Source organism: Mesoplodon densirostris, chromosome 5 (assembly GCF_025265405.1).
Source record: "Mesoplodon densirostris isolate mMesDen1 chromosome 5, mMesDen1 primary haplotype, whole genome shotgun sequence".
NCBI classification, from domain to species: domain Eukaryota; kingdom Metazoa; phylum Chordata; class Mammalia; order Artiodactyla; family Ziphiidae; genus Mesoplodon; species Mesoplodon densirostris.
Window position 1 is genome coordinate 94106606 of NC_082665.1, and position 25914 is coordinate 94132519.

Here is a 25914-nt window from a genome sequence, read left to right on the forward strand (position 1 = left end):
TTGAAATAACAGAGCAAAAGCCCAGGTAGCACAGGGAGATCAGCTCAGTGCTTTGTGACCACCTAGAGGGGTGGGATAGGGAGGGTGGGAGGGAGACGCAAGAGGGAGGGGATATGGGGATATATGTATACGTATAGCTGATTCACTTTGTTATACAGTGGAAACTAACACACCATTGTAAAGCAATTATGCTCCAATAAAGATGTTATTTAAAAAAAAAAAAAGCCCAGCTAGTAAGCATTCAATCTTGGTGCCTATGCTAACAGCATCCAGGAAGAAAGAGCTGCTCTGGCCCCGACCAGCGGATGCCGCTCGCAGGATTCATTAGGATGCCTACAGTGAATGATTAAGTGAATTAAAGGCTGCTTCTCAACAGTGCCAACAAATTAACACTCCAGGCCCTGAAATGGGAGAGTTATTCTTGTTCACGGTGTTTTCTTCCGGCTGAGGGCCTGGGAGTGTGGCCTGTGCATGGGAACGCAGCATCCCCTGTCTCCTGCCTGCTCAAGCCGCAGTCAGCTGTGAACCCTCACCTGGAAAAGAAATGACTAAGGGCGGCCACAGCAGGCAGATGATGGGAAAGAAAGATGTTCCTTTTATGGGCAACTCTTTTCTTGATTATGCAGGTACTTGGTGCCAGCTACTGTTCTAAGTGCTTTGTATGTAGAAACATTTAATCCTGGAAACTGTTACTCTCCCATTTTATAAATGAGCAAATGGAGGCTTAGAGAAGTCATGTCTTGCCCAAGATCACAAAGGCAGTAAGTGGCAGAGCCGGGATTCAAACCTAGGCAATCTCTTACTGTACCCTTGACTGTCTTGTTTCTACCTTCCTGGAGAAAGGGTCACTCCCAAGGTGCTGTGTCCCAGGTGCCCAGAAGCTTAGTCTTCAGGCATCACAAGAGCTCTACCTTCTTAGGGGTTTTGTTTAGATGCTGGTAGGATGTGAGACTTGATGCAGCCACTGGTGGCGACGATGGGATCATAATTACACAGTGTGGGAAGTGACAACAAGAAATACTGATGAGAGCATCCATCAGAAAGCAGAGTTTCCCCAGGGGAGGGTCCTCTGAGGCTTGGCTGGGAGGAGGAGACCTTTCAAGGTGGCAGCTGATCCTATAAGATGAGGAAGGTGGCAGCTGATCCTATAAGATGAGGTGCATCCAGAAGGATGAAGAATGGGCTGCCTCCCTATGCTGGAAGGCCAGGACTGCTAGCTATGTTGACAGTAGATGCAGACCCCAGCAAGACAAGAACAAGAGAGCTCTCAGAGAAGAGCCCTCAAAAAGGGATGGAAAAGTAAACAGGGAAGGTACCTTAGAGAATGAAGGAAGACAGGCAATGGGAGATGCCATCTATTCAGAAAACCCTTAAAATGAAACAAAAAACCTAACAACGTTGAAATCACCAGTTGCAAAATAACAATAAAATACTCACCCACCAATGTCAGTCTGTTCTTCTGTCAGGCGCTGTGCCAAGCCTTCTGTACCTATGACTACATTTACCCTACAACAATTCTGCCAAGTAAACAGTATCTTGATTGTGTATATGAGGAAGCTGAGGGTCAGAGAGGGCAAGTAATTTGCCCTAGGTCACGTAGCTAGGATTAAGCCTTGGTCTCCACAGCTTCAAAGCTGGTGTGCTTTGCCCCTACACTAATCTGCTAGCCAGCCACTTAAAAACTGGATATATATTTTTTCTCTTATTGACATAACCAAATCCCTACTAGTATTATAAATAAATATTCTTCCCAAGGTCTGAATAAAAGTTTACCTGTTGGTACATTTATTTTAATAAATTCAAGAAGGTTTTACTGCCGCATGTAAAAGAGTAAACTTTTGGAAATTATACCTCGGACTCCAGACAAAGGCACCCACTCCAACAATACTAACAACTAATATTTACTGAGTATGTTCTAAGTGTTGCTGCTATTCTAAGGCTTTCTATGAATTGACTCATTTAATCCTTACAATAGCCCTGGGAGGTAAATGCTACTGTTATTTCTAGTTTTACAGATGAGGAAACTGAGGCACAGGAAAGTTAAAGAACTTACATCTAATAAGGAAGATAACATTAGCCAAAATACTACTCTCAGCAGAATTTCCCCAAATGTTCTGTTGCTCATGGACTCTTCTGCAGTTTCCCCTTGATCCCCCTTTTCCCCTTTTTGGTCTGAAAGCACCCAGGAGAAACTATTTAGGTCCCAAAGAGTAATCACACCCACAAGTGGCTTTTCTGCATTTGGGCTCCAGCTGCCACAGCTTGTGTGAAACTGGCCTAGTCACCCTGAGTGAAAGTGAATACTGAGAGATGATGTGAGCAAAGCTGACCACAATGGATGAGCATGTAAGTACGAAAAGTTCTCCAAACAGAAGCATGAGTGGGTCCTGTTAGTCACGTTTAACCTGGATTTGACAAGTCAGTTGAAAGCGAGATCTGTCTAGCTCTTGGCGGTTGACAAAGCTAGGTCTTTCACATCCATTTTCCTGGTTAATCCTCAGAACAACTTTGGTGGTGGGAACAAGCTTTCTTAGAAGCCTCCTCGTAGAGCTTAGGAAGTGGGGCTCTGGGGAGACTTAGGGAGCCACCCAGGCAGGCAGGTGGTGCACGGTGGCCCTCAGATCTAGACCTTCTGACTTCCCGAGCAGGTTGCTTCCTTCTCTCCAAAGCAGAGATGAAACGGATACATTTCTAGAGATTACTACACTAAAACTACCTTTCAAATGTCTTCTTTGTCACTGAAACGAAGGGCTGCTGTTGGCTTACTCCTCTGGGCAGCGTTCTGCAGAGCTGGTCCTGTAACTCCATCGTCCGCTTGAATATGCAGTTTTCTCTGCAACAACATTCAACTCTCCTACGTCCTTATTAGTCTTCTCTGCTTGCTTCTCCTCCCCTACTCTAGTTCTCAGAGAGTCTAGTTCCTAGACTCTCCTCCTCTCGATGTCTACTTCCATGACCATAAACCAGCAATTCCCATTTTTCTTCCCATCCTCAACCCGTCTTCTCTGGCTCTAACTATATAATCCAACTGCATCCGTGGCATCACCACTGGCTGCCTCATAGGCAGCTTTAACTCACTACATTCCAAACTGATCTTATCCTACTGCTCCCAAACCTGGCCCTCCACCTGGACGCTCCAGCCTGACATCAGAGAACCTTCTGTGACCACCTGTGCTCCTTCATGGAAGACATCTGATCAACCACCACATCCTGCATGTTCTATAGGCTCCATCTCTCTCAAACGTGCCCACTTTCCTCAATCCCCACCCAACCACCATCCACCTAAAGCACCACTCTCTCTGGCCTGGGCTAACTGGTCTCTCCTATCCACTCTTGCTTCCTTCCAACCACTTTCCCTGCAGCCCAAGTTTCATTTCAAAAACGCAGATCTGACAGAAAGACAAATATCATACGATATCGCTTATATGTAGACTCTAAAGAAAAGGGCACAAATGAACTTATTTACAAAACAAAAATAGAGTCATGGATGTACAAAACAAACTTATGGTTACCAAGGGATGGGGGGGAGGATAAAATGGGAGATTGGGATTGACATATACACACTACTATATATAAAATAGATAGCTAATAAGAACCTACTGTATAGCACAGGGACCTCTACTCAATACTCTGTAATGGCCTATATGGGAAGAGAATCTAAAAAAAAAAAAAAGAGTGGAAATGTGTATATGTATAACTGATTCACTTTGCTGTACACCTGAAACTAACACAACATTGTAAATCAACTATACTCCAATACAAAGTAAGAAAAAAAGGGTCACATAAAAAAGAAAAACAACAAAAAAACCCCCAGAAGATCTGATCATATCCCCTTGGTTGAAACATATCAATGACTTCCCACTATTCTTAGAACAAAATATGAAATTCCTTAACCAGGCTTACGAAGCCCAGCAACACAGTGCCTTGGCTTCCCTGCCTAGCACCCCCGCATGCCCCTCACCACCTTCAGCTGAACGCTGACCGACAGGCCTCCACGCCCGCCTAGGCTCCCAACCCCGTGGTCTGCTCCCCTAGTGCGCCATTCTTTTCCACCACAGCAGTCTGGCAATGATGGTGAAAATGGTTATTTGGGTGATTATTTGCTGAATGCCTGTCACCCTCACAGATCTCATCTTCACAAGGGCAGACCATTCCCAGGGTCCAGCATGGCTGTCCGCAGAGTGGAGCTATGCATCCACTAAATTTGTCAAGTGACTGCCAGTAGGAATAGGACAAAAGTTTTAATTCTACCATACACTTAAACAGACACTTGATCCCAACGTCCTTAAAAGCCCCAGTCACTCACAGTAAAAAGCTAGAGGCTTATAGGGAATTTTAGACTCCAGGCTCTCATTTTGTAAGTCAGTGCTCAACTATTACTGGCCAGTAAGATACTGGTGGTATTTAACTTTTTTTTTTCTGGTGATAGAACCAAAGCAGTATAATATCTTTCAGCTAGAGCTGGTTGTTTTTACAACTGGATGATGTTATGATTGCCTTGAGGGCACCAAATGAGACCTCGGTGGCTTGAAGAACTGAATACAGTTCTCCGAAGAATAAAACTTGCTACCATGGAGCAGGTTTGTGCTCCTGGGGTCAATGTGACTCATTTCTGTGACTCAAAGATACTCTCCCCACAATGAAGGTATAGAAAGAAAGCTCTCAGCAAGTTGAAAAATATATATAGTAATTACTAACATCATTTCAAAACTCTTGAGCAGAATCAAGCATCACCACAAATCTTCTGCCCAAGGTTGGTCTGAAAAGATGACCAGAGTAGGTGCCCCAGCACCTCAGGGTCCTGATTCCTGGACCCTAACTCTGTGACGGAGAGTAAAACAAGTTGTGCATTGACTAGGCCAAGTGCCAGAAACTTCTATCGAGCTGAATAAAAATAGAAGAAGCCTTCTATATACTTTTTCTCACTATTGATGGACTTATTCATCTTAGCTGGATTTAATCAGACTCTTGGAACTTAGTTATAAATTGTACTTTATCATTGGTCAAAAGCGATGCCGTGTACCTAGCATTTCATTGGCCTGAAGCCACGTCCTTTTCATGAAACTGATAAATGACTACATTCAGTGTACAAAGTCCTTCTAAGAATATACAGATCCTGGTTTAGAACCTAGCCAAAACCACATGGTTGCCTATAAATAGCAAAGAGCATACAGGGATTCCTTAGAAACTCTGGTTGGAGGTGACATCTGAGATCACTGAGCAAGTCAAAGGCTACAACCTACACAGCCTCGGGTCACCAAAGGGGTGTCTGAAGGGCCTTTATTTGGAAAAGGAATGTATTTCCCAGGATGCCTACACAAGGCCACCTGGCTCACAATGAAGCGAAGTTCACAAGCCTAACTACGGGCTTTAACTGCTTCTACGTGACAATGTAGTGCAAGTTCCTGCCAGGGCAGCAGACGTGGATGGGATCCAGCAGGACCGGAGGCGGCGGGGACAGTCATTACTTAGGGGTTCAGAACTTACAGTCATCTGAGAATTCAGTATTTCTTTTTTTCTCTATTGTGCAATAGGGGCAAGATAAAGGATCAGAAGATAAAGTGGGTAAAATCTCTTGATGCTCTGTGGTCACAGGCATTCCTGCTTCTGGTGAGAAGCTAGGGCGCATGCACATTGATGCCTAGAGCAAAGTGTCTCCATGCACGCCTTCTGTGCCCATGGGGTGGGGACATAGAGGGTGTGCCCCACTGGATGCCTGTGCCCCACTGAGCCTGAAAACATCCAAGATAGAGGCTCCAGAAAATGCAGCAAAAGAACAGACACGAGGAGGCCTTGGCAGGAGCTCTGACTGGGAGCCTGAGAGTCAGAGTCCAGCTCAAAGATGAGCACCTGCTGAGTGCAGCTTCTTTGACCTTGCTCAGAAATCCTTAAATTCTCAGTGTAAAAGACCACAGAAGCAGAGGCCAGGTGAAGACTATGGAAAAGCACACTGACTCTGGCTTGCCGGGGGAGAGGCAGGACAGATGCGGTGACAGTGGCTGGGCTCTGGAGTCCAATCTGCTGGGTTTGAAACCTCGTTTTGTCTCAAGCTGCGTGACCGTTAGCAAGTTGTTAACCTCTCTGAGACTCAGTTGCTTTATCTTTAGACGGGGGGTTCTTGTGAGGATTAAATGAGACAATTCACATGAAGTACTGAACAGAGTACCTGTCTTATGGTTAAGTGCTTCCTCACTGTTAGAAATTGTGATTCGAGCAACGTGATGAAGAAAACATATAATGTTTAAATAGATCAAACCAGGTACAAGAGGAAGAAAATCTAAAAAAATAAAACCAAAACAATACAATGCATCCTCTGAAAAGACTGTACCAACTAAGGATCTAGGTTCAAAGGCCAAGAGTTCTTGTGTTAAAATTTAAAAAAAGAAAAAAAAGGAAATTCATATAAGAGTGTGCTTGTGTGTCTGTGTACACGTGTTTGCATTCTCTGGTATGTTAAACGTTTTATGGGATGACAATGGGGATTTTCTAGGGTTACTTGGTAAATGCTTTTAGCCTGAAACTAAGTGTAGCAAATCACCAGGCAAGGAGCTCATTAGCCAGACAAAGGAAAAGCAAATGGTCCAGATTTCCAGGGCATGATGCTCCAATCAGGTGAGGGCCTCGGGAAATGCTCTTGGAAGGAATAAACCACAAATCAGGAAAGAAGCAGGAAAGGCAGGGTTGGGGGACAGAGCCTGAGAGGGTACTGGCTGCGGAGAGAGGTTTGATCAGAAGTTAAAAGGAGTAAGCCTTGGATCCAGACAGCAGAGGACGTGGTCCTCAGGAGACCCGAGAGACCGAAGGAAATGGTGCAGCGCTGGGCTGGGGGCCAGTACAAGAGGCTGCAGCCGGCCTGGGTGGGCGGAAGGCAGTGACACCGAGGCACAGCTGCAAGGACCTGTCAGGATTTCCATTTGTGCCCAGGAGAGTAACCGGAGGTGAGGCAGGCAACTCCACGCCTACACTTTGTACTTTACTTCTGAGAGCTGCCTAATTACCACCCACCTCCCTTCACCCTGCCTTTGCCTGCTCCTTTGAAGGCGTCTGCCCCCTCAGCACTACAATGCCTCCGTCTACTATAGTGTAATTCTGAGAATACAGGATGGTAGGTGACCTTCAAACCTTTTATGGGCTGAGCATTCGTCACTCCAACAATGTCCTAGACTTACTTACTTAGATTGGAAAGTCCTTCATTTCCCTACTGCTGTTTGCAGACGCGTATAAGGTTCAATTCTGAGGATCACAGTTCACGGCTCTGATTACATATCTACCCTTAGTGCATCAGGGCCCGCATGGCCATTGGGAGAAGGGAGACCTGGGTGTGAATCCTGGCTTTGTACGTACTGGCTCTGTGACGTGGGACCAATTTCTTCCCCTCTTTGAACCTCAGTTTCCTCTTTGTTAAATGGAGATATGCACACTTTGCACGAGAGATCATGGATATACACAAATCCACGATAGCGGTGACATCCTGGATGTAAGCAAAGCACCCCACCTGGTATTTAGCACACAGAAGTCACTCAATAATTGTAACTGTTGGGTATGACTGCTGCCGGTCTGCATACTAATACTCTAGGGACATAATGAGGTTGATGGGATTTATTGCAAACTGGAACGGAAGCCCTCACTGATCCGGGAAGGCTGGACCTGGATGTACGATTTAAAAAGCAAGCCGCTCCTGGAGTCTGCAATTCACCACCCTCTAACTGCAGTGGCCACCTGACAGAGCAAATGAATTGCTGTAAACCGTTAATGAGGGGCAAGATGGTGTTTGGGAGAACTGTAAACTTACTCCCCCATTACCATGCCGTTAGTGAAGCTTTCGTCTGCCATCCAACTTCCCCAACAGCTATGGTCTCTCAGTTTCCTAACTGTCTAGAGGTTTTGATTTATCTGGCAGAGGAAGGAGGCCCTGGACCAAAGTTCTGGGAAAGAGGCTTTAATAAACGTCTGTAAGACCACACAGGTGAGAGCCTGGCCCAGGGTAAGCCATGCAGGAAAGTGTGGCTGGCACTACGGGTCCCCACACAGATGACAGCACACCTACTGGTGAAGGCAAGTCTTGCCCACTAGCTACGGGACAGGCCCTGGGTACCAAGGCGTGCGTGGAAGGACTCGGGAAATGCTTTCTTCAGTGTTCAGAGGAGTAACAAAGGAGTAACAATAGGCAGGCCCTGCTTTTCCATATTTGACGTCTCGCTTTTCTGCTTATTCACTGTGGTCACTGTGGTCTAGTCAACACCTATACTTCACCTCTTGGTCATTGACTCATTCACTTGTATATTAGTTCATTCATTCCACAAATATTTAGGAGGTGTCTACTGTGTGATGGGCACTGTTTTAGACACTACCGTCTAGATACACGATGTAGAGATACACAGGGATAAAAGAGAGACTCTTCCGTCCTCAGGGAGCTTACATTCTAGTGCGGAGAGACAGATATACGAAAGTACATAGAGTACACACGTGTGGGGCTTCCTTGGTGGCGCAGTGGTTGAGAGTCCGCCTGCCGATGCAGGGGACGCGGGTTCGTGCCCCGGTCCGGGAGGATCCCACGTGCCACGGAGCGGCTGGGCCCGTGAGCCATGGCCGCTGAGCCTGCGCGTCCGGAGCCTGTGCTCCGCAGTGGGAGAGGCCACAGCAGTGAGAGGCCCACGTACCGCAAAAAAAAAAAAAAAAGTACACACGTGTGAAGGTGATAAGAGCTATATAAAAAAATTTAAGCAGGGAAGAGCAACAGGACATGATGTAGAGAGGGGCTGCGATTTTAAGTGAGGGGGTCAAGGAAGCCTCACTAAGAAGGTGATACCTGAGCAAGACTTGAAGGGGCTGCAGCCTTCACGTGCTTTCCTGATGTGACCACACCAAGGTTACACCACCCCCAGCAGGGAAGTCCCCCGCCTGTAAGAGCGTCTGGCTGCAGCCTCCTTTGCAGTTCAGCTGTGTGCGCTCCAAGCAGGCTATGGCCTCGACCTCACGGGCGGGACCTCGGGCCACGGCGGACACCCAGGAAGGCACAAGGGGCGGGTCGCAAAGGCGGCCGAGCGCGTCCTCACCTCCTCCAGCCGCCGGCGCTGCTCTTTCTGCTCCTCGATGCGCTTCTGGCGCTCGGCCAGCAGCTGCCGCTTGTGCTCCTCGTTCTCCCGCTGCTGCTGCTCCAGCTGCTGCCGCCGCAGGGCCTCAGACCGCTCCTTGTTGGCCAGCTGGAGCCTCAGAAAGTCCCGCCGCAGCGTCGACTCACCAGGCAGGTTCAGAATGGAGCTGCGCGGCAGGAGAGACAGATCAGGCTCCCACCCAGGGCGGGGCCATCTTTACCGGGGGTCCCGGCGGAGGCGAGGCAGGCGGGTACCTCACCCACCTGCGGGGAAAGAGGCCACATGCTCAAGCACGGGCTCTCAGACCCTCCGTTAATTCCACTGCTCACCCCCCAAAAGAAACAGAGTCCACGTAACAGACGCGAGTCCAGCCTCCCCTTCAGTGTGACTACTGCATGCCTATGCCGCTCCAGCGCTGCAGAGATGTCACATGCCTGAAGTCATCACCTCTCTCCCGGACCGTCCACACCACTCCCTTGCCCTCTATTTCTAAAAGCTGTAGTGAGTATGCAAGCCCAGAGCCCCAGGCCAGCTTATTTTCACTTTTAAGAAAGGCAAGAGCTAAGCCAGAAAATAAAAATGAATAATCTGGAGCGGTGAGTGAGCTTGCTCTACTTGGATGGGTACATCGTCTTCACCCACATCACCGCCTTGAACAGCACAAAGCTACAGACTCCTTGGTTCTGCTTGCAGCCCAGCAAGGAGGAGGGAAATGGTTCCTACTTACTCATACAGACCTGGCCCTTTTAATCTTTCTGGCAGCTTCCCCTTGAAATAAATCCATTAAATAATTATTGAGTACCTACTATGCGGCAGGCACTATAATAGGCTCTAGTGGATACAGCAGTTGCTAAACAAATTCTCCCTCTAGTTATTTTCTTGTGGGGAAGAGGGACAGGCAAATAATTAGACAGGCAGACAAATTATTACAAATAACATAATTTCAGATATTAATAGGCTCTATAGAAGACAAAAAAAGTGTAAGAGTTTAAAACGGACAGTGCCAAGGCACTGGGGCTAGGATGAGGGTTCTGCTTGAGATGGGGTGATCAGGGAAGACCTCTCCCAGAAGCTGATAGTGGAGATAGGCCCCAAATGATGAAGAGTCAGTCACACGAGGAGGTAGGGGAAGAACCTTTCAGGCAGAAGGAAAAGCAAGTTTAGAGGCTTGTCGTGGCAACAGGGGTGGCCTTTTTGAGGGTCTGAAGCCCAGGCAGTCTTCCCAGAGCAGAGCAAATGAGAGGGGGAGTGGTACAAGAGGAAGTCAGAGAGCAGAGAGGGTAAAGCCTGAGGCTGTGGAAGCCACACGTGGAAAGCTTGTTAACAGGAGCGTAACATGATCAGATTTGTTTGGCTGCTGAATAGATGATGTTCTGCAGTGGGTACAAGGGCAAGCAGGGTCACCAGTTGGGCTGCTGCTACAGTGGCTCTGGGGTAGAGACTAACCAGGTAGGGGAGGTGGGGATGGAGGAGGCATCTGGGGAGAGAGTTAATGAAACCTGTTGATGGATCTAATGTGTGGAGTGAGGGATGACTTGCAGGTTTTCTCTTGGTGTCTGGGCTGTGGTGGTGATGCAAACTGGGATGGGGAATGGAAGGGGAGGAGCAGGTTTGGTGGTTGACAAGGGGATCATTCTGTCTTGGAGAGTGGGTAGCGTGCTATGTGAGATACTGCCGTAAAATGACATCAAAGGCATGGTTCACAGACAGTGCTTGGATTCTACTAATAAGCCTCCTTTAAAACCAACAGCCTTTGTGTAGAACTTTAAACAACCCCCCAAAGGAGGGGCTTATCTACTCAGGCCACATGGTCTGTGCAAAGGTGGTGGGGATTAGGGAACCCAGCCTCCCATGCACATGAGGACGAACCATTAATATTAACTGATGTTGAATCAATGTCAGGCGACCCGAGATGTATTACTGACTGAATCATTAACTCCGTGTGTGAGCTGATTGCTACCGTTGGGCTATTACCTCATTTCTCTAATGAGATAACCACTATCCCTTTCCATTTTACAGGATTTCATGAAAATTAATTAGATGCGTCCAGAAAATAGGACTTGGAACATAATCTTCGTTGTGATATAAAGACATGTGACAATTATAGAAACGTTAAGAGATGGCTAGGTCATCCACTAAGTGACTCCAAACATGCGGTTTAGCAAGTGTTAGTTAAGGTGAGGTTCTCAGCTCCATGGAGAGTGATCAGAAGGGCTGACAGGTCTGTCTGGGTGAGCTTTGGAAAAATAGCGTACGACTCTGAAAGCAAGGCATTTGGCCCTTTGCTTTACAAGAATGTTCATTTTCCATGTCACTACTTGGCAGTCACCATATTTATGCAGCTAAACTAGGGGCAGAAAACATATTAAGTGTCCAGATGGAAGGAAAGACTTCTCTTTCAGTCTTTGACCTTGAAAATTCCCGTAACAGGTGAAGAGAGAAAAACTGATGGCCCTGTAACCTCAATCCCATCCTCTTCCAGTAGTTTTAGCAATAATCCAGCTTGGTAGGTCTGAATTAGCTCAGAAAAAGGAGTGCACTAGCTTATTCTAGCAGCAGTGGCTGAACTGGCCCCTTCCCTGGTTCAGAAGTTCTGCCTCAGTCATACAAGAACTGCTCCTTACTGAGTACTGGGTCCCTCCCTTGGATGGCTAGAGGATGGGGACCCATATACCCCAGTGACCCTTCTGCTTTGTGCACTTCCCCCAGTAATCTCACTTCACATGTACAGTGCATCTGCCCTGGTGTGCATGCCCATGCCCCTTGATTCACCAAACTGCCATCAGCTGAATTCTCTTACAAAAGAGAAATCCTGGCAGTGTGAGCACACGGGCATTAATTACTTATGAACACAGACTAGAAGAAAGTCAGAAACAAAGTCAAGTGAAATTCAAAACGTAGGGATGATGATAATAAAGAAGCACTTGATTCTGGGGGCCAACGTATGACAACAGGAATGGGAGTGAAAGTTTCTATTTAGGGTTCACCTCTAGAGTGTAATTTGATTTCCTGGAAACTGTTTCCTCTTGGATTAGGCTGTGTTGAAAACACACGCCATGTGATGACGACAGTGGCCACCTACATGTCTCAAAGGTATGAAGTAATGGACTGGATAACTCAAGTCCAAAAATACCACTTTCGTCTCCAGAAAGTTGCAGTTTTAGGCACTTTTAGACCTGTATTACCCAGATAATTGCCTCCTACCCATTCTACATGTTACACATGTGAGGAAACAAGGAAATAAATCTTGAAAGACAAGATAAAGTATATCCTGATTTCCATGTTCTTGTAAGAGTATGCCTAGGGAAATTTTCCCAAATTAATGAGCACATTTGTGGGCAATAAATTAAATAAGACCACCCTGCTGGACTCTTAAAAATGAACCTATAAATCAAAAGGATGTGAATTTCACACAACCACAGTGCAAAATATGAAACTGAGAAGATAGCTCTTGCTCGCCTACCTGGGCTCTCCTGAGTCATTCTCCTCCTCTTCTTCCTCACTCCCGCTGTACTCATACTCCGTCTCATCTAAAGAGAGATCCACAGAATATTAGTGTGCAAAAAGATGCTACAGCTCGGTAAAGCTCATGCCCTCATTTTATGTATAAGTAAACGGAGGCCCAAAGAGTTGCCCTTAATGCTGACCTGGGACAGGCTCCAGGCCTCCTGACTTGTGATCCAACAGTGCCCACCAGCTAGATTCAAGCACATGGAATTAACATCCAAGACTGCCCCAGCTGACTCTAGATTCTCTCCCTAATGCGTGGCATTCACATGAAAGTGAAGACAAGGAGCTGAAACGTAACTTTTCAGTTTGTGTTAACTCCCATTATAGGACCACCTAACCCAATCTTTTATTGGGCCACTGTTAACTTACTGACAGGAGTAATCATTTTTTACGTAGGAATTTTATTATGACTTACATAGACCCACAAATTGCCTTTAGATATCTTAATACCAGACAGAAACTTTTGACAACGTGTGCTATTAAAAATATAGATTTAAATGTGTCTTGATTGACCCACTGGGGACATTCATTTAATTCCCTAATATATTAAGCAAGTTAACATGCCATAATGAACAAGATCGAGTCTTTGCTTCGGAGGAGATTAGAATCTAATGGTCAAGATAGATAAGTAAATAATCAGAGTCTCCATGATTATGAAGAAAGAGAACTAATCTTTATTGGGTATCGCCCATGCTGGTCACTATGCTAGATACTTATGTTCTCTCATGTACTTCTCATAACAATCCTTTAACATAATACCCATTTTGCAAGCAAAGATACTGAGATTATAAGCAGTTTAGTAATATTACCAATAAATCTGAGATTTGGATTCAGAATTCAATCCAGAATTTCTCCAACTTTATAATTAGCATTCTTTCCAACACATTATATACTAAATAGAATTACATAAAAAGAGCAATGAGATATCAGAGAAAAAAGCGGCTAAGTCCATGGGTCATAATGGGGGAAGGGAACAGTGAAGTCTTTGAAGAAGAAATGAGCTGGACCTTGGAAGATCAGTAGCCCTTTTCTAGGCAGATGGCAGCTGAAAGTGCTGGTAAAGGGGCATTCTAAGCAACATAACCACCTGAGTAAGGCTAACAGTATTATAGTGCATGAATATTCAGGAAATACTGAGTTGTGAATGGCTGGTGTGAGAAAGCAGATGGAGTGAGAAAGCCCAGCAGGTCTGATAGCTTAATGATCTTTATATATACCATGCTGAGGACTTTTCCGTAGGCAATGGGGAGACTTTGGAGGAGATTTTCATTTTAAGCAGGGAGGTTGTCACAGGGCTATCATCCCTTGATAGCTATGTGTTAGTAAATACAACTTTGAAGACATTTGTACACCCCTGAAAAGAAACTGAAATTGCAATTTGGTTATGTTACCACCAGGAGACAGCAGTCACGTGATGAGAACTATGGAATTTGACCATAAACACATTTTGCTTTCCATACTATTTAGCCATTAAAGGGATGATGAAAGGGAGCCATAGTACAATGACTTCAAGAGTATTTTTAAAAATCATGTAAAAATTAGCTTCACATGTTTAAATAAGTATGAAGTTTTCAGGCTACTTTTTAAAAAGTATTATTTTATGAAAATGTAAAGAACCTTCATAAAGTGTTTCAGTGTTCCACATTGAAAGTTTAATATTGCAAACTTTCCTTAAAGGAATCAACAGAGAGTTCAAAGTAAAACGCAGAATTTTATCTAGTAAAGTAAATTATAGCAAGGAAAAGAAGCACACAATTAATCTAATTATTTCTCCTCTCTAGGGTAAAAATTTCATTTGTCAATCTCCTCAACTATAATACTTCACCAGAATCCAGCGGGATTGCTTTTATATTAGTGGCTTAAATGAGCATGTATCAACATATCTGAAGGAAAAAATAATATCAGGTTAAAAAAATCACAAAGCAATGCACATTAAAAATTTTTGATTCTACCAGAAGCTGGTCTTAGAACTACTTAAGAGAATGAAAAAATATTAGAAGGAGCAAGTTAAGTCATTTAATCAAACCGAGCAACTGGAATGAAGTCTCATTTTGAGCAACACTCCTTCTTGGGGAGCAGACAAAAGAGAAGGCTGCTGGCGGCTCAAAGCCTAAACAGAATGAGGTTCCTTAAATCATCATGCAACTCTCGAGTAAGCCTGCCTACTCCCAAGGATCTTACTCTTTACCCTGCAGAGAGGGAACACATTAAAAATAGTCTGTTTTCATGGGGTGGTGAGTTCTAAGTCACATTTTAGAGTTTGTGCCCCCAAAATGTGAAAACAATCCAAGGCACAAGCTTTACCCACTCTTACAGGGCAGAGGCAGAGGTCACATGATCTCAGAAAGTAACCCTGAACAGTGCTGAAAAATTGTAGGTCAATAAGAATTGTCTAAATAAGGATAGCTTACATTTATTCAGTACATCTATGTGCCAGACATTGTATTAAGCATTTTACAATGCATCATCTCATTTAATCTTTGCAAAAATGCCAGACAATACTAATTATTATTATACCCCCATTCCTATTTTAAAGATGAGAAAACTGGGGTGAAGTTCACATAACCATTAAGGGGTAGAAGTAGAATTTGAACTCAGAATTCGAGTCTGAAAAGAAGAGTCCGAGTACTTAACCTATTCTATATACCTATAGGAAAATAAATTTTCTTTTTAGAAAAGTTGGCCTTTAATGGGCTGCATGTCTGACACACTGCCCTAAACTATTCCCTTTATCTTTATTTTTAAATTTTTTATTTTTTTAACTTTTTATTTCATATTGGAGTATAGTTGATTAACACTAAACTCTTCCCGTTAAAAGCCTGACTTCATGAGTGGCCCAAGACCACTATTAATAAGTAGCAGCTGAAAAATCAATCCCGGCACTTTTTGACCTGACTCATCTATTTCTCTCCAGCTTAGTTCCTCCAGCTTGGGCTGCCCTCCCAACTCCTTGGGCCCTGATTGATACCTCATCCCTCTCCATCCACTAACGACTGAAGATGAGCCTCCTTTTTGGATTAGCTTCATAACCTCCCGTTCCTGAGTCTAACCTGATCGCACATTTTCCTGCATCCCCGAGGCCGGCCGCAAAGAAGGAACTCTTCCCTTGAAGCTTCACCGAGGATTTCTCCTCCCTTAGCTTCTGCTGAGCTTACCTCTGCCCAGTCCTGACCCCTACACGGCTCACCACCCCACTCCTAGGACCCTGCTCATACCTTGCCACCTGAAGATATTAACTGCAGAGGCAAAGAAGAGGGGAAGTTCAAACAAAAGGAGAGCACCCTCTCTTCTGTGCTGCCCACCACCCTCCCTGCTCCATCTGGATCGTGAAGAACAGAGGAGAAAGATGGAGAGTACAGAAGTGGAGCCAAGCACACCACCATGTACCTTCCACCCTTGGTCCCTGGCCTCCCCCTCTGCTCTCTACCTGCCCACCCCCCGCCCGCATGCTCAGTGCTCACCTGGCCAGCCCTCTATCGCCCCCTCACTGTCAGCCGGGCCAGCTGCCCCCTCCTCCTCCCACCAGGGAGCTCTCACCTTGTCTGTTCTCTGCATCCCCACCTTTCCTTCCCATCCTCAACCTTCCCTACCTCCCTACCCAACTAAGTCATAAAACCTGCCCCAGACCACGTGAGTTTTCACCTTGGTCAGGATGCTAGTTAAGGAATTTTGAGTCTCTATTCAAACAACTTGGGCACAGTCCCAGGGCCCCAAGTTTGGACTCATGTCTTTTCCAGTGATGCAGTGAAAAGATAGTATGGTCTAACAGCTAGAGCCATAAGAGAAAAGAGTTTTTGAATCTATAAAGAAGAAAATGTGATGTTCCATACAGCAGCTTGGCAACTTCTTTATATCGCTTTGACTATAATAAAAGTCATTCTGACTTCCAAATAACTAAATTAGAAATGAGTCTCAGAGCACGAAAACTTAAATGGTGAAGAGTGCCAGTACTGAAAAATGTCAACTAGATGGTTTTTTTTTTTTAAGGTTGCCTGTCTTCTGTAGATGTTGAGTCTTTGAAACATGAATATTCATTTGAATTAAGAAAATCACTTGTCGTATTAAACCACTTTATAGTATCACTCAACATGACTTTTTGTTCAGTGCCTGGAAAAGGTAATAGTTCCCGAGGTCCTATTCTTTCATGAAAGATTCCATTTCAGCAGCCTCCCTCTTAGTGATGCCCGCAGGCTGTGATCTCAGAGGCAGCCCTTCACACTAAAGAACAATGCAGTCCTATTTGAAATCCCCACCGTACCTCCAATACCTCAAGAGCCCATGACTCACTTGGTCTTCTGTTTCCCTTGCTGAAATACAAATGTGTGTCTCACCTTTCTCTCCTCGCTTCTTCTTTGTTCTATCAATATGGTCCTTGAGCTGAATGCGGACCTGTCGTTCATTAGGTTGGTCTCGTATAAATGGATGCTTCATCAGTTGTTCTGTTGCTGGTCGCTGGCTGTGATTCTTTACCAAACAGCTCTCAATAAAGGACTGGAATTTTTTTGACCTGCCAAACAGAAGAGATGAACCCATAGATTAAAAGACAATCCAAAGAAAAGCAAACTTTAGGGATCAACCAATCACAAAGTCGGTCTAGCTCTTTTTTGGCACAGCGGGGTACAAAGGCATCACTGCCATCAACACACAACTCAGGCAGTGTATGGTAGTTATAGCACGAAAGCATTTTTGCACAGTTTATCCATAATATCACACAGAAGACCAACAGGCACCAGAGAAGAGAAAGACCCCGATAAGAATCACACCTGGAAGGTCTATTGGAATGAGGGAACCAGAGCTGGGCCTTAAAGAATTAGGAGAAAAATCACTCTTGGGAGGCTTCCCTGGTGGTGCAGTGGTTGAGAATCCGCCTGCCAATGCAGGGGACATGGGTTCGTGCCCCGGTCCGGGAAGATCCCACATGCCGTGGAGCGGCTGGGCCCGTGAGCCATGGCCGCTGAGCCTGCGCGTCCGGAGCCTGTGCTCCGCAATGGGAGAGGCCACAACAGTGAGACGCCCGCGTACCGCAAAAAAAAAAAAAAAAAAAAAGAATTAGGAGAAAAATCACTCTTGGGAAAGGATAGTTCAGGGAAGTAGAAAATCAGTGAAAAACTAAGGCTGGGATTGAGCATAATATGTCAGGGGACATTGAGGTGAGTTCTCTAAATGTGGCAGAAAATACAAGCTGGGAAAAGTAAAACCAGGGTTGGACAGGTAAGGGGGAGTACATTATGTAGGAATGAGCAAGATTCTTATATGGTAAAATGAACATTAGGCAAATTTTTTAACTGGCAGTTTTGAATCACTTTTGAACTTTGTTTTCCAATGAATAAGAACAGGGTGTATGTGTATGTTTGCTATCAATCCACAGACTTGGAAACTTAACTTATAGGGACTAAGTTCATACCCAGAAGCAAATTTATCTCTTTCTAGAAAGGCACCATTTCCTCAGAGATAAACCCTGTGTCAGAGACGCACAGGGGCAGGGGAAAGCTGTGAGAGATACCCGCGAATAGGGCACAAGTCCATAGTGTGGTAGATACTAATGATGACTTCAGCTATGATTCATGAGTTGGGCATGCATGTTCTGTCTGAAAGTTCCAAGAAATTGTCCAGCATCATAAATAATTAAGCTCATGACTCTACAGCATGCCTTTCCGAGGTGCCCCGCTGTCAGCAGGGCACATCACCCTTGGAGACCTTGGGGGAACCCTGCTCACCCTCCCCGTGGCCCAACCCTGCTCAGGAATGAATCCATTTTGCGCTCTCTGTTGCCCTCCTGTGGAGCACTGGGGAGTTACAGGAGCAGATCCCCGACGCAAGCTTCCGCAAGCTTGCGCAAGCTTCCCCAAACTTCCCAGCGGGCCCTGTATATATATCCTTCAGGCCTGAAAGGTGTCTTCACCACACAGAACACAATGGTGAGCGTGTTCTTCAAGATTCAAATGGGAGAGGGCACTGCTATACGTACCACTCTCCATTTCTGCCCCAGTCAAAGCAGTTTTTCACCTTACTCCATGTTTTTAAAGTAGTACTGAACTACTGGTATTTTTTCCTCCTTAAATTTCCAGGCTATGTTCAAGTTTTTAAATTATTTTACATAGAAGTAAAGGTCACCTGAAGGTCAGCTCAGGATGAATCAGGATTGGAAACACTGAGGACTAGACATAGGAACAGTAGGACGGACATTCTAAGCACCTCCCTTTAAGTCCTTCAGCTCATACCCCTGCCTCCCTGACACTGGAAATTCTCCCCAGAGTTGGGAGCTGCCTGAGTCACCTTCCTGTCACGAGCACACTACGTGTCTGACAAACAGATGAATGCGTGGATGGTTATCGGGTGAGAATTCTGGACAAGAGCTGTAATGTGGCTTCAAATGCGTGCTTCTGAGGGACAGAGATGAAGGCTTAGAGAGAAGATATCACTTGATACACTTTCTTTCTATCCATTGGATTAATCTGTGGAGGCACTAATGTGATATCATCTAAGGAGGGACTCTGCAAAAAAAATAAACAAAAAAACACAAAAAACCATAATGAAATAATGGACTGTCCTAAGGAATAAAATGAAAAGAATAAGGTTAACCTGCATAAAGAAATAGACAAACTCCACACAGTACTCTTCTAGGTAGAAAATCAGCATTAACAAGGTGAAAACAAAAACAAATGAAGACAGAAAGCTATTAAATATTCACAAGGAATGCAAATGGCAGTTCTTTTTTTTCCTGCTTGCAACTTGGAAGAAAAAGTTTGTTCTTTATAGAGGGCAACTATTCATTAGGGGATGATAAATAAAAGAAATCATAACCAATTTAAAAAGAGATCCAGACTCAATAGACTGAACATTCCCTTCCCCGATACTGACACCTCACAAAAGTCAGAGACATCTCCGGGATGAGAGAGTGTTCAGGGAGTTTAATGGGAACAGCTATAGCAGAGTCTTTTTTCCATTATCTCTCCTGGTGAGAAGGAACCTCAAGAGATATTCACAAGAATATTTTGGGGCCCAAAGGATGGGCCAAGACGTGTAGAACTACAAAGCTGGCAGTCTATCCCATGTCATCTGCAAATGGTTCTCAGTGAAGAGAAAATAATGCTACTTAAAACAAATCTTCAAAGAAAGATTCATTGTCTCCATTTAAGTTAGTGTGACCAAAGAATCAATATGCTTAATTGCATGTTTAATTAAAAGTAAAAATACTTCACCTAGGGCTTCCCTGGTGGCGCAGTGGTCGAGAGTCCGCCTGCCGATGCAGGGGACACGGGTTCGTGCCCCGGTCGGGGAAGATCCCACATGACGCGGAGCGGCTGGGCCCGTGAGCCATGGCCCCTGAGCCTGCGCGCCCGGAGCCTGTGCTCCGCAACCGGAGAGGCCACAACAGTGAGAGGCCCGCGTACCGCGAAAAAAAAAAAAAAAAACTTCACCTACATTAAGCATCACCTGATGCTTTGCAGAGAGGCAGAATGGGTTTAAAGTACATTTCTATAACTTTATTGTTTCAGCCTTGGCTGCTGGTAATTTAGTTCTGTCACTTTAAAAAAAAAAGCTCAAGATTAGTAGTACTAATTTCCCAAGGGTTGGCACCGAGATATAAATGTTAGTGGCTGGTACTTACAGTCTGAGATACTAGTTCTTCTAATACCAGTGTCACTGAACACTTTATCTTCCCAGATTTTTCCTGTTTATGTATTAAACTGTGTTAGAGGAATTAAAAATGCCTGAACGATTATGACATTAATCACTATAATGTTTTCATGAGCTGGGCTAAAAGTTTCTGGTAATCTTCAGACTCCCTACATGCAATTTGATCTTTAAAATTTGCACTTGCCCAGAACTACTCTTTTTCTCTCTTTCAGTTTCCATCATTTACTAACTGTGCGATTCTAGGCAGATCCCCTAACTTTTCTGTGCCTCAGTTTCCCTGGTTGCAAATGGGGATACTGTTAGTACTTATCTCAAAAGACTGTTGTGATGATTAAATGAGTTAAAACCGGGCCTGTTACATCATAAATGCTGTATGTGTGTTTGCTATGATTGTTATTATTATTACTATTACTATGATGACAATGTCCCAGCGTCTCTGACCACTACCAGGCTTCAAGAACAGGAGGATCTGCCTTGAAGGCTACGAGAAGAAATTTGAAGGTGATTTTCCCCACTTGGGTTGAAGCAAATAGTATAGAGTTCCTTAAGGGAATTATTTTACATATACTAGGATTAGATGCATTAGCAGGAAAAGTCACCAGGATCATTATCTCTAAGGAGACTGCAAAAAACGGTTAATTTTTTAAAAGTTTGTGTAATAACTTTTGTTTTGATTTCAATAAAGTCCAAAGTCACACTACTAGTAGTAAATTCAGTCTATTTGAAGTATTTTCTGATATTTCCTTTCTATTATCATTATTTTATTTACAGTCCCCTCCTCACCCAAGAGCATTGTCATTTCAAAAACAGAAGTGCTTGATAACCCAGCAAGAATCAGAACTGGTGTTTCATAAAATAACAGAAATGGTTGTAAGCTCTGGAGTAAAAGCAGAAGGCTGAGGTTCCAGGCTGCCATGAACCTGGGACTCAGGATAAGCCAGTTAACCATACCAGGCCTCCAGTCTCCATCTGGAGCATGAGTGGCTTGGACCAGGAATCTTATACCTCTTTCCAGTGATAAGCAGTTAGGACTTTTCTGATGAGCTCAATCGAGTGCTGCTTTGCCTGTGTGGAATCTTCACATTTAAAGGGCATGTGAAAAGGACAAGACTGACCATCTTTCACAGGAACAGAGTCATTTCCATCCTTCTCCAGAGATCCCTGGAGGGAAGCTACGGCATGGAGTATATGTGTGAGGGCAGGGGAGCCGGGGTGAGCACGGTGGGAAGAGAAGGGAGAGGAAATCTTTTGAAGGGGATGGTTACCCATGTGGGTTGAATCCAACTACACACAGAGCAGGAGTAGAGACAGGAGGGGAACGTGGGAATCGCACCGCACTGGTCATTTGTTGACATGGAGACAGATGGTGAGAGCATCCTTCTCCTCTGATTCAACTCCGGTTGTAACCCCCCTGGAGGCCTAATCAAAGGTCTGAGCCACATGAACATTGACTGGAGCCCTGACCACAGGACTTCCTTAGCCCGAGGCCTCTCCTCACTACACTGATGGGGGAGGAAGGGACCGGCTCCTGCTGCAGGGATGCGCTCCTTTCCTCCCATAACAAAAGGGGAAAACAGCAGTGTGACTGCCTTTGTTTCCCTAATGTTAAGGCTCAAGGAACAAGTGCTCACACTTAGGGACGAGTACAGCTCCTTCTCTACCACTTTAACCTTGAACTTTAAGAGGTCAAATGGTACAGTAGAAAGACTATGGGTTACAAACTTGGCAAACGAAGACTGTACAGCCTAGTGCAAGGAGCGTAACCTACCTAAGCCTCAGACTCTCACTCATAAAATGAGGACTCAGAGCATCTGTCTGGCATGGCTGTGGTTAAGAATAAAAAGGGTTATTATGGGACTATACGAAATCATGTGTGTGAAACTTTTGAAAATCGTAAAGCACTACAGAATTTAAAGACTCCTTCATTCAATAAAAAATATATAAAAAAGATTAAATACATACTTTACATATATAGTTTAAATTTATATATATATCTTAAATACACATACATACATATAAGTTGCTGAGTCTACAACATACATATTCCTTGTATGTTGTAGACTCAGTCACATTCCTTGGAAATGACCCTCAGCTGAATGAATGCTTATTATAATGAAGAGTTCACTGCCGTCTCTGCCACAATGGCGCCCCCTTTGGTCATATGCTGGAATACACACTAGGAACAGTGTACTTCATCTGATAACTCATTTAAGTAGAGAAGAGCTGGATATAAAAGAACATTTTAGAGTTTTGTTTCTTTTGATGGGGGAGGAGAGAAAGAAGGAAAAGGAAAACAGACAGAAATATTTCACTTCCTCTCAAACCCGATTCTATTTGAAATCACTTTGGACCTGGTCATTCAAGACAAGTACTCTGAAGTGCCTAAGTATTTTCACTTAAACACTGGAATTCTATGGCAGAGAAATTCGAGCCACACCAAGTGTCCTGTGGCCCGAGGCTGCACAGCCATCTTTATAAAGGCTGGGTTCTGAGTGAAAAAGTCTATTTTTACCAGGGCTTTTGTTTTTCCCACTTGCTCTCCAACAGTCAAGTCATTTTCCCATCCCCTGCCTGGCAGTGTGGGACTCCTGCTTGTAACTGGCTTTCCTTCCAAGCCAGGCAAGGGCGTGCAAGGAGGCTGGTGAGACGAAGGTGGCCTGCTCTCCTTCCTCACTGTTCCTGGACGGATGCAGCTCCCTACAGCATTATCACAATGAGCTCTCATTGCCAAGGGTTTACAGCAGAGAAGTTAGCCTGTGTTTCTCCCCAGGTCTGTATTTCTCAGACAAGGTCAGTGCAGGGTTTGCCCTTTTTGGAGCAAGGTCAACAGAAACTGTAGTGCCCGGGCCAGTCACTCACTTCTCTGGGGGCCAGACGGGTCACACAAAGGGCGGTGCAGACCAGGGGTAAAAAGGAAACAGGACAAGTGGGGTGACCAACAGATACCAGCTTCTGGGTTGGGAGAGGCAGTGACTGGGGCAGAAGCACAAGCTCTCACCTTCAAAGGGAGCAGGAACCACTGGGCAGGACAGTATCGCTGCACCTTTGTCAAAAAAGGTCAGAAATCTCCATGGACTGCTCCACTGCCAGATTTTTTAAAGTTGGCAATCAACACAAATATTTCTGAAACGAGGTGTGTGGCCACACCGTGCCAGGCAAACGGCAGACGTGTGGATGGTCATTTTGTCCAGCAGCAGTGAAGGTAGAGGAGGAAGGGAGGGGACAGGGCAGGTGAAGCCCACTGGACTCAGCAGCCCTCCCACCCCCCTTCCCGGGAGGCTTGGCATGAAACACAAGCAGAAAGCTAGAGGAGGGCTTCACAGTGCCACTGACACTTCCAAGGAACAGAACTGAGCCAACTCCTCCCCAGGAGTCTGTTCCAGAGAGAAGGGAGGAAGCAGTGCCTCTGGGCGCCTGTGGATCACGTGCTGTGTGGTGCCCAATGGAAGGCTGTTGCTGGGGAGAGAGGGATTGTCTCACACCACAGTGACCCTCCGGAGAGGGGAGGAGGGATGCTCTGCCTCCTCGTTACCAATAGCAACTCTCACTCTCTTCCTGTGCAGCCCTCGGCAACTAACTCCGAGGCTGTCGTCTCTTCTGGCTGTTTCCTTTCCCTCCCTCTGTGCAGTACGCCTTTCTCTTGTTCGACCAGGGTCGCTATGTCATTCCTGGATGATGGTATTAATTAAGATTGCTCTCATATAGTGGAGGGTGAAACTGTGGGTGGGTGCATGAGAAACATGAGGGCCTCGGTCAAGGACCTGATCACGAAGTGGTATGAAAAGGGGCAGAAGAGGGGCTTCCCTGGTGGTGCAGTGGTTAGGAATCCACCTGCCAATGCAGGGGACACGGGTTCGAGCCCTGGTCCGGGAGGATCCCACATGCCGCGGAGCAACTAAGCCTGTGTGCCACAACTACTGAGCCTGTGCTCTAGTGCCCGAGAACCACAACTACCGAGCCCGCATGCTACAACTACTGAAGCCCGCGTGCCTAGAGCCCGTGCTCCACAACAAGGGAAGCCACCGCAATGAGAAGCCCACACATCGCAACGAAGAGTAGCCCCCACTTGCCACAACTAGAGGAAGCCCACACATAGCAAGGAAGATCCAACGCAGCCAAAAATAAACATAAATAAATTTATTAAAAAAAAAGAAAAAAGAAAAGGGGCAGAAGAATCTTGTCCCTTCAGGCTCAAGCTGCCTAGAATATGTCTCTAGAAAAGGGTAGGAGGTCATAAATGGTCCAGGAATTGGGCCCAGGGCAAAGGGAATCAGAATTGAGAATGTACCAAGGAGGATATACCATATCCACAGGGGGAAGGGGAGGAGGAATGAATTTTTGTCACAGAATGACAAGATACAAAGACCCTGATGTAAGTGCACAAAATAGTCAAAAGTCCAGCTCCTGGCCTAACCTGTAGAACTCTGTTCCCAAACTCTAGTCAATCATACACTACCAACACAATTTTTACCCTACACTTCACCACCCATACAAGTATTCACTTAGCATTTTTCTTTAAATTAAGTCACTTTTTATGTGAATTAGTTTATTAGATGGAAAAGTTATATCACTGCCCCAAATAAGAAGCCAGTATCACCTGCCATAAAGAGAAAGCAACAGCAAAGATAAAAATTATAAATGCTCATGCACAGAGCAGTAAAATCATCTCGCATACCACCAAGCGTGTATACATAGTTAGGGAGTTAATGTCTTAAGGAACAGAAGAACGTCAGCCAATCTAATGGGCTGACTCCAAACTATCACCCTTTCTGATGAGATGTTCTGCGCTACCAGGAAAGATATTACTCGGAGTAATAAATCAAAGTGCTTCCATGTTATTACTTGGGTTCTGCTACCCATTTTAGCTGATACCTCCTTACCTTGAAGGTGTGAAGATGAGGACTTACTGTGCAAATAGTAGGTCCTCAATATGTCCTTTAAGATGAATAACATTATAATCACTCACCAAGTCTTAGTACATATTAGTCTAATCTTGTCAGCAGGACCTAAGGATTTGAGCTCATCCAAAAGAGAATCACAGAAAACCCTGCTCTTAGACCTGTAAAACACTGAAGACCAAACTCACCACTTCTTAGACTTCAGCCGAGGCGCTGGGTTCCGGGGGATGAGAAAGAGGGCTCTCATGGGGTGCATGTCACACAGAGCTGCAAGAGACCAAAACAAGGGCCAGCTCCGGTTAGGAGGCCAAACCCAGGCCAAGCCCGTCCTAGTTTTGCTGCTAATGCTGCCAAATGGCTCCCTGAGTCCAGGCATGACCAGTGAGTGGCGTCAGAAGATCATAAAGCTTCCGTTTGGTGAGCAGTTAAATGAGCTGATTATAGGAGTCTCATATAATCCAACACATTTCAATTAGAGGTTGTTAACATGTCTACTTTTCACTTCATTTTTAAGGACAACAAGTTAAAGGCTCAACAACCTTTGCTTTACTATAAATAACCATCTAAGACTCTAAGTAAACAACATCAAGATAACAACTACAATGGAGATAGTAAGTTATTTTTAATTAGTAAAATCCAAAATCATAAAATAAAAGATATTTGATAATCCACTGTCTATTTCTTAGATGCTGGAAATGCAATGTTACCTTAATGGATTTTTGGAGTATAAAGCACTAGATCAGAACACCTTTCTATCTGTATTTCCAAAC

The 25914-nt window shown here is 45.0% G+C and overlaps 1 protein-coding gene across 6 annotated transcripts in view; it reads right to left on the reverse strand.

Annotated features, from left to right (window-relative positions):
• The window catches only part of TNIK (TRAF2 and NCK interacting kinase), a 419760-nt gene that overhangs the window by 85810 nt on the left and 308036 nt on the right, over positions 1–25914 (reverse strand). For all 6 annotated transcript variants that reach the window (XM_060099133.1, XM_060099131.1, XM_060099130.1 and 3 more), the window contains exons 9-12: positions 25333–25411; positions 16937–17112; positions 12559–12625; positions 9057–9261 (exon numbers count right to left, since the gene is read on the reverse strand). In XM_060099133.1, coding sequence (XP_059955116.1) covers positions 9057–9261; positions 12559–12625; positions 16937–17112; positions 25333–25411 — 527 coding nt within the window. The remainder of the gene's footprint in view (positions 1–9056; positions 9262–12558; positions 12626–16936; positions 17113–25332; positions 25412–25914) is intronic.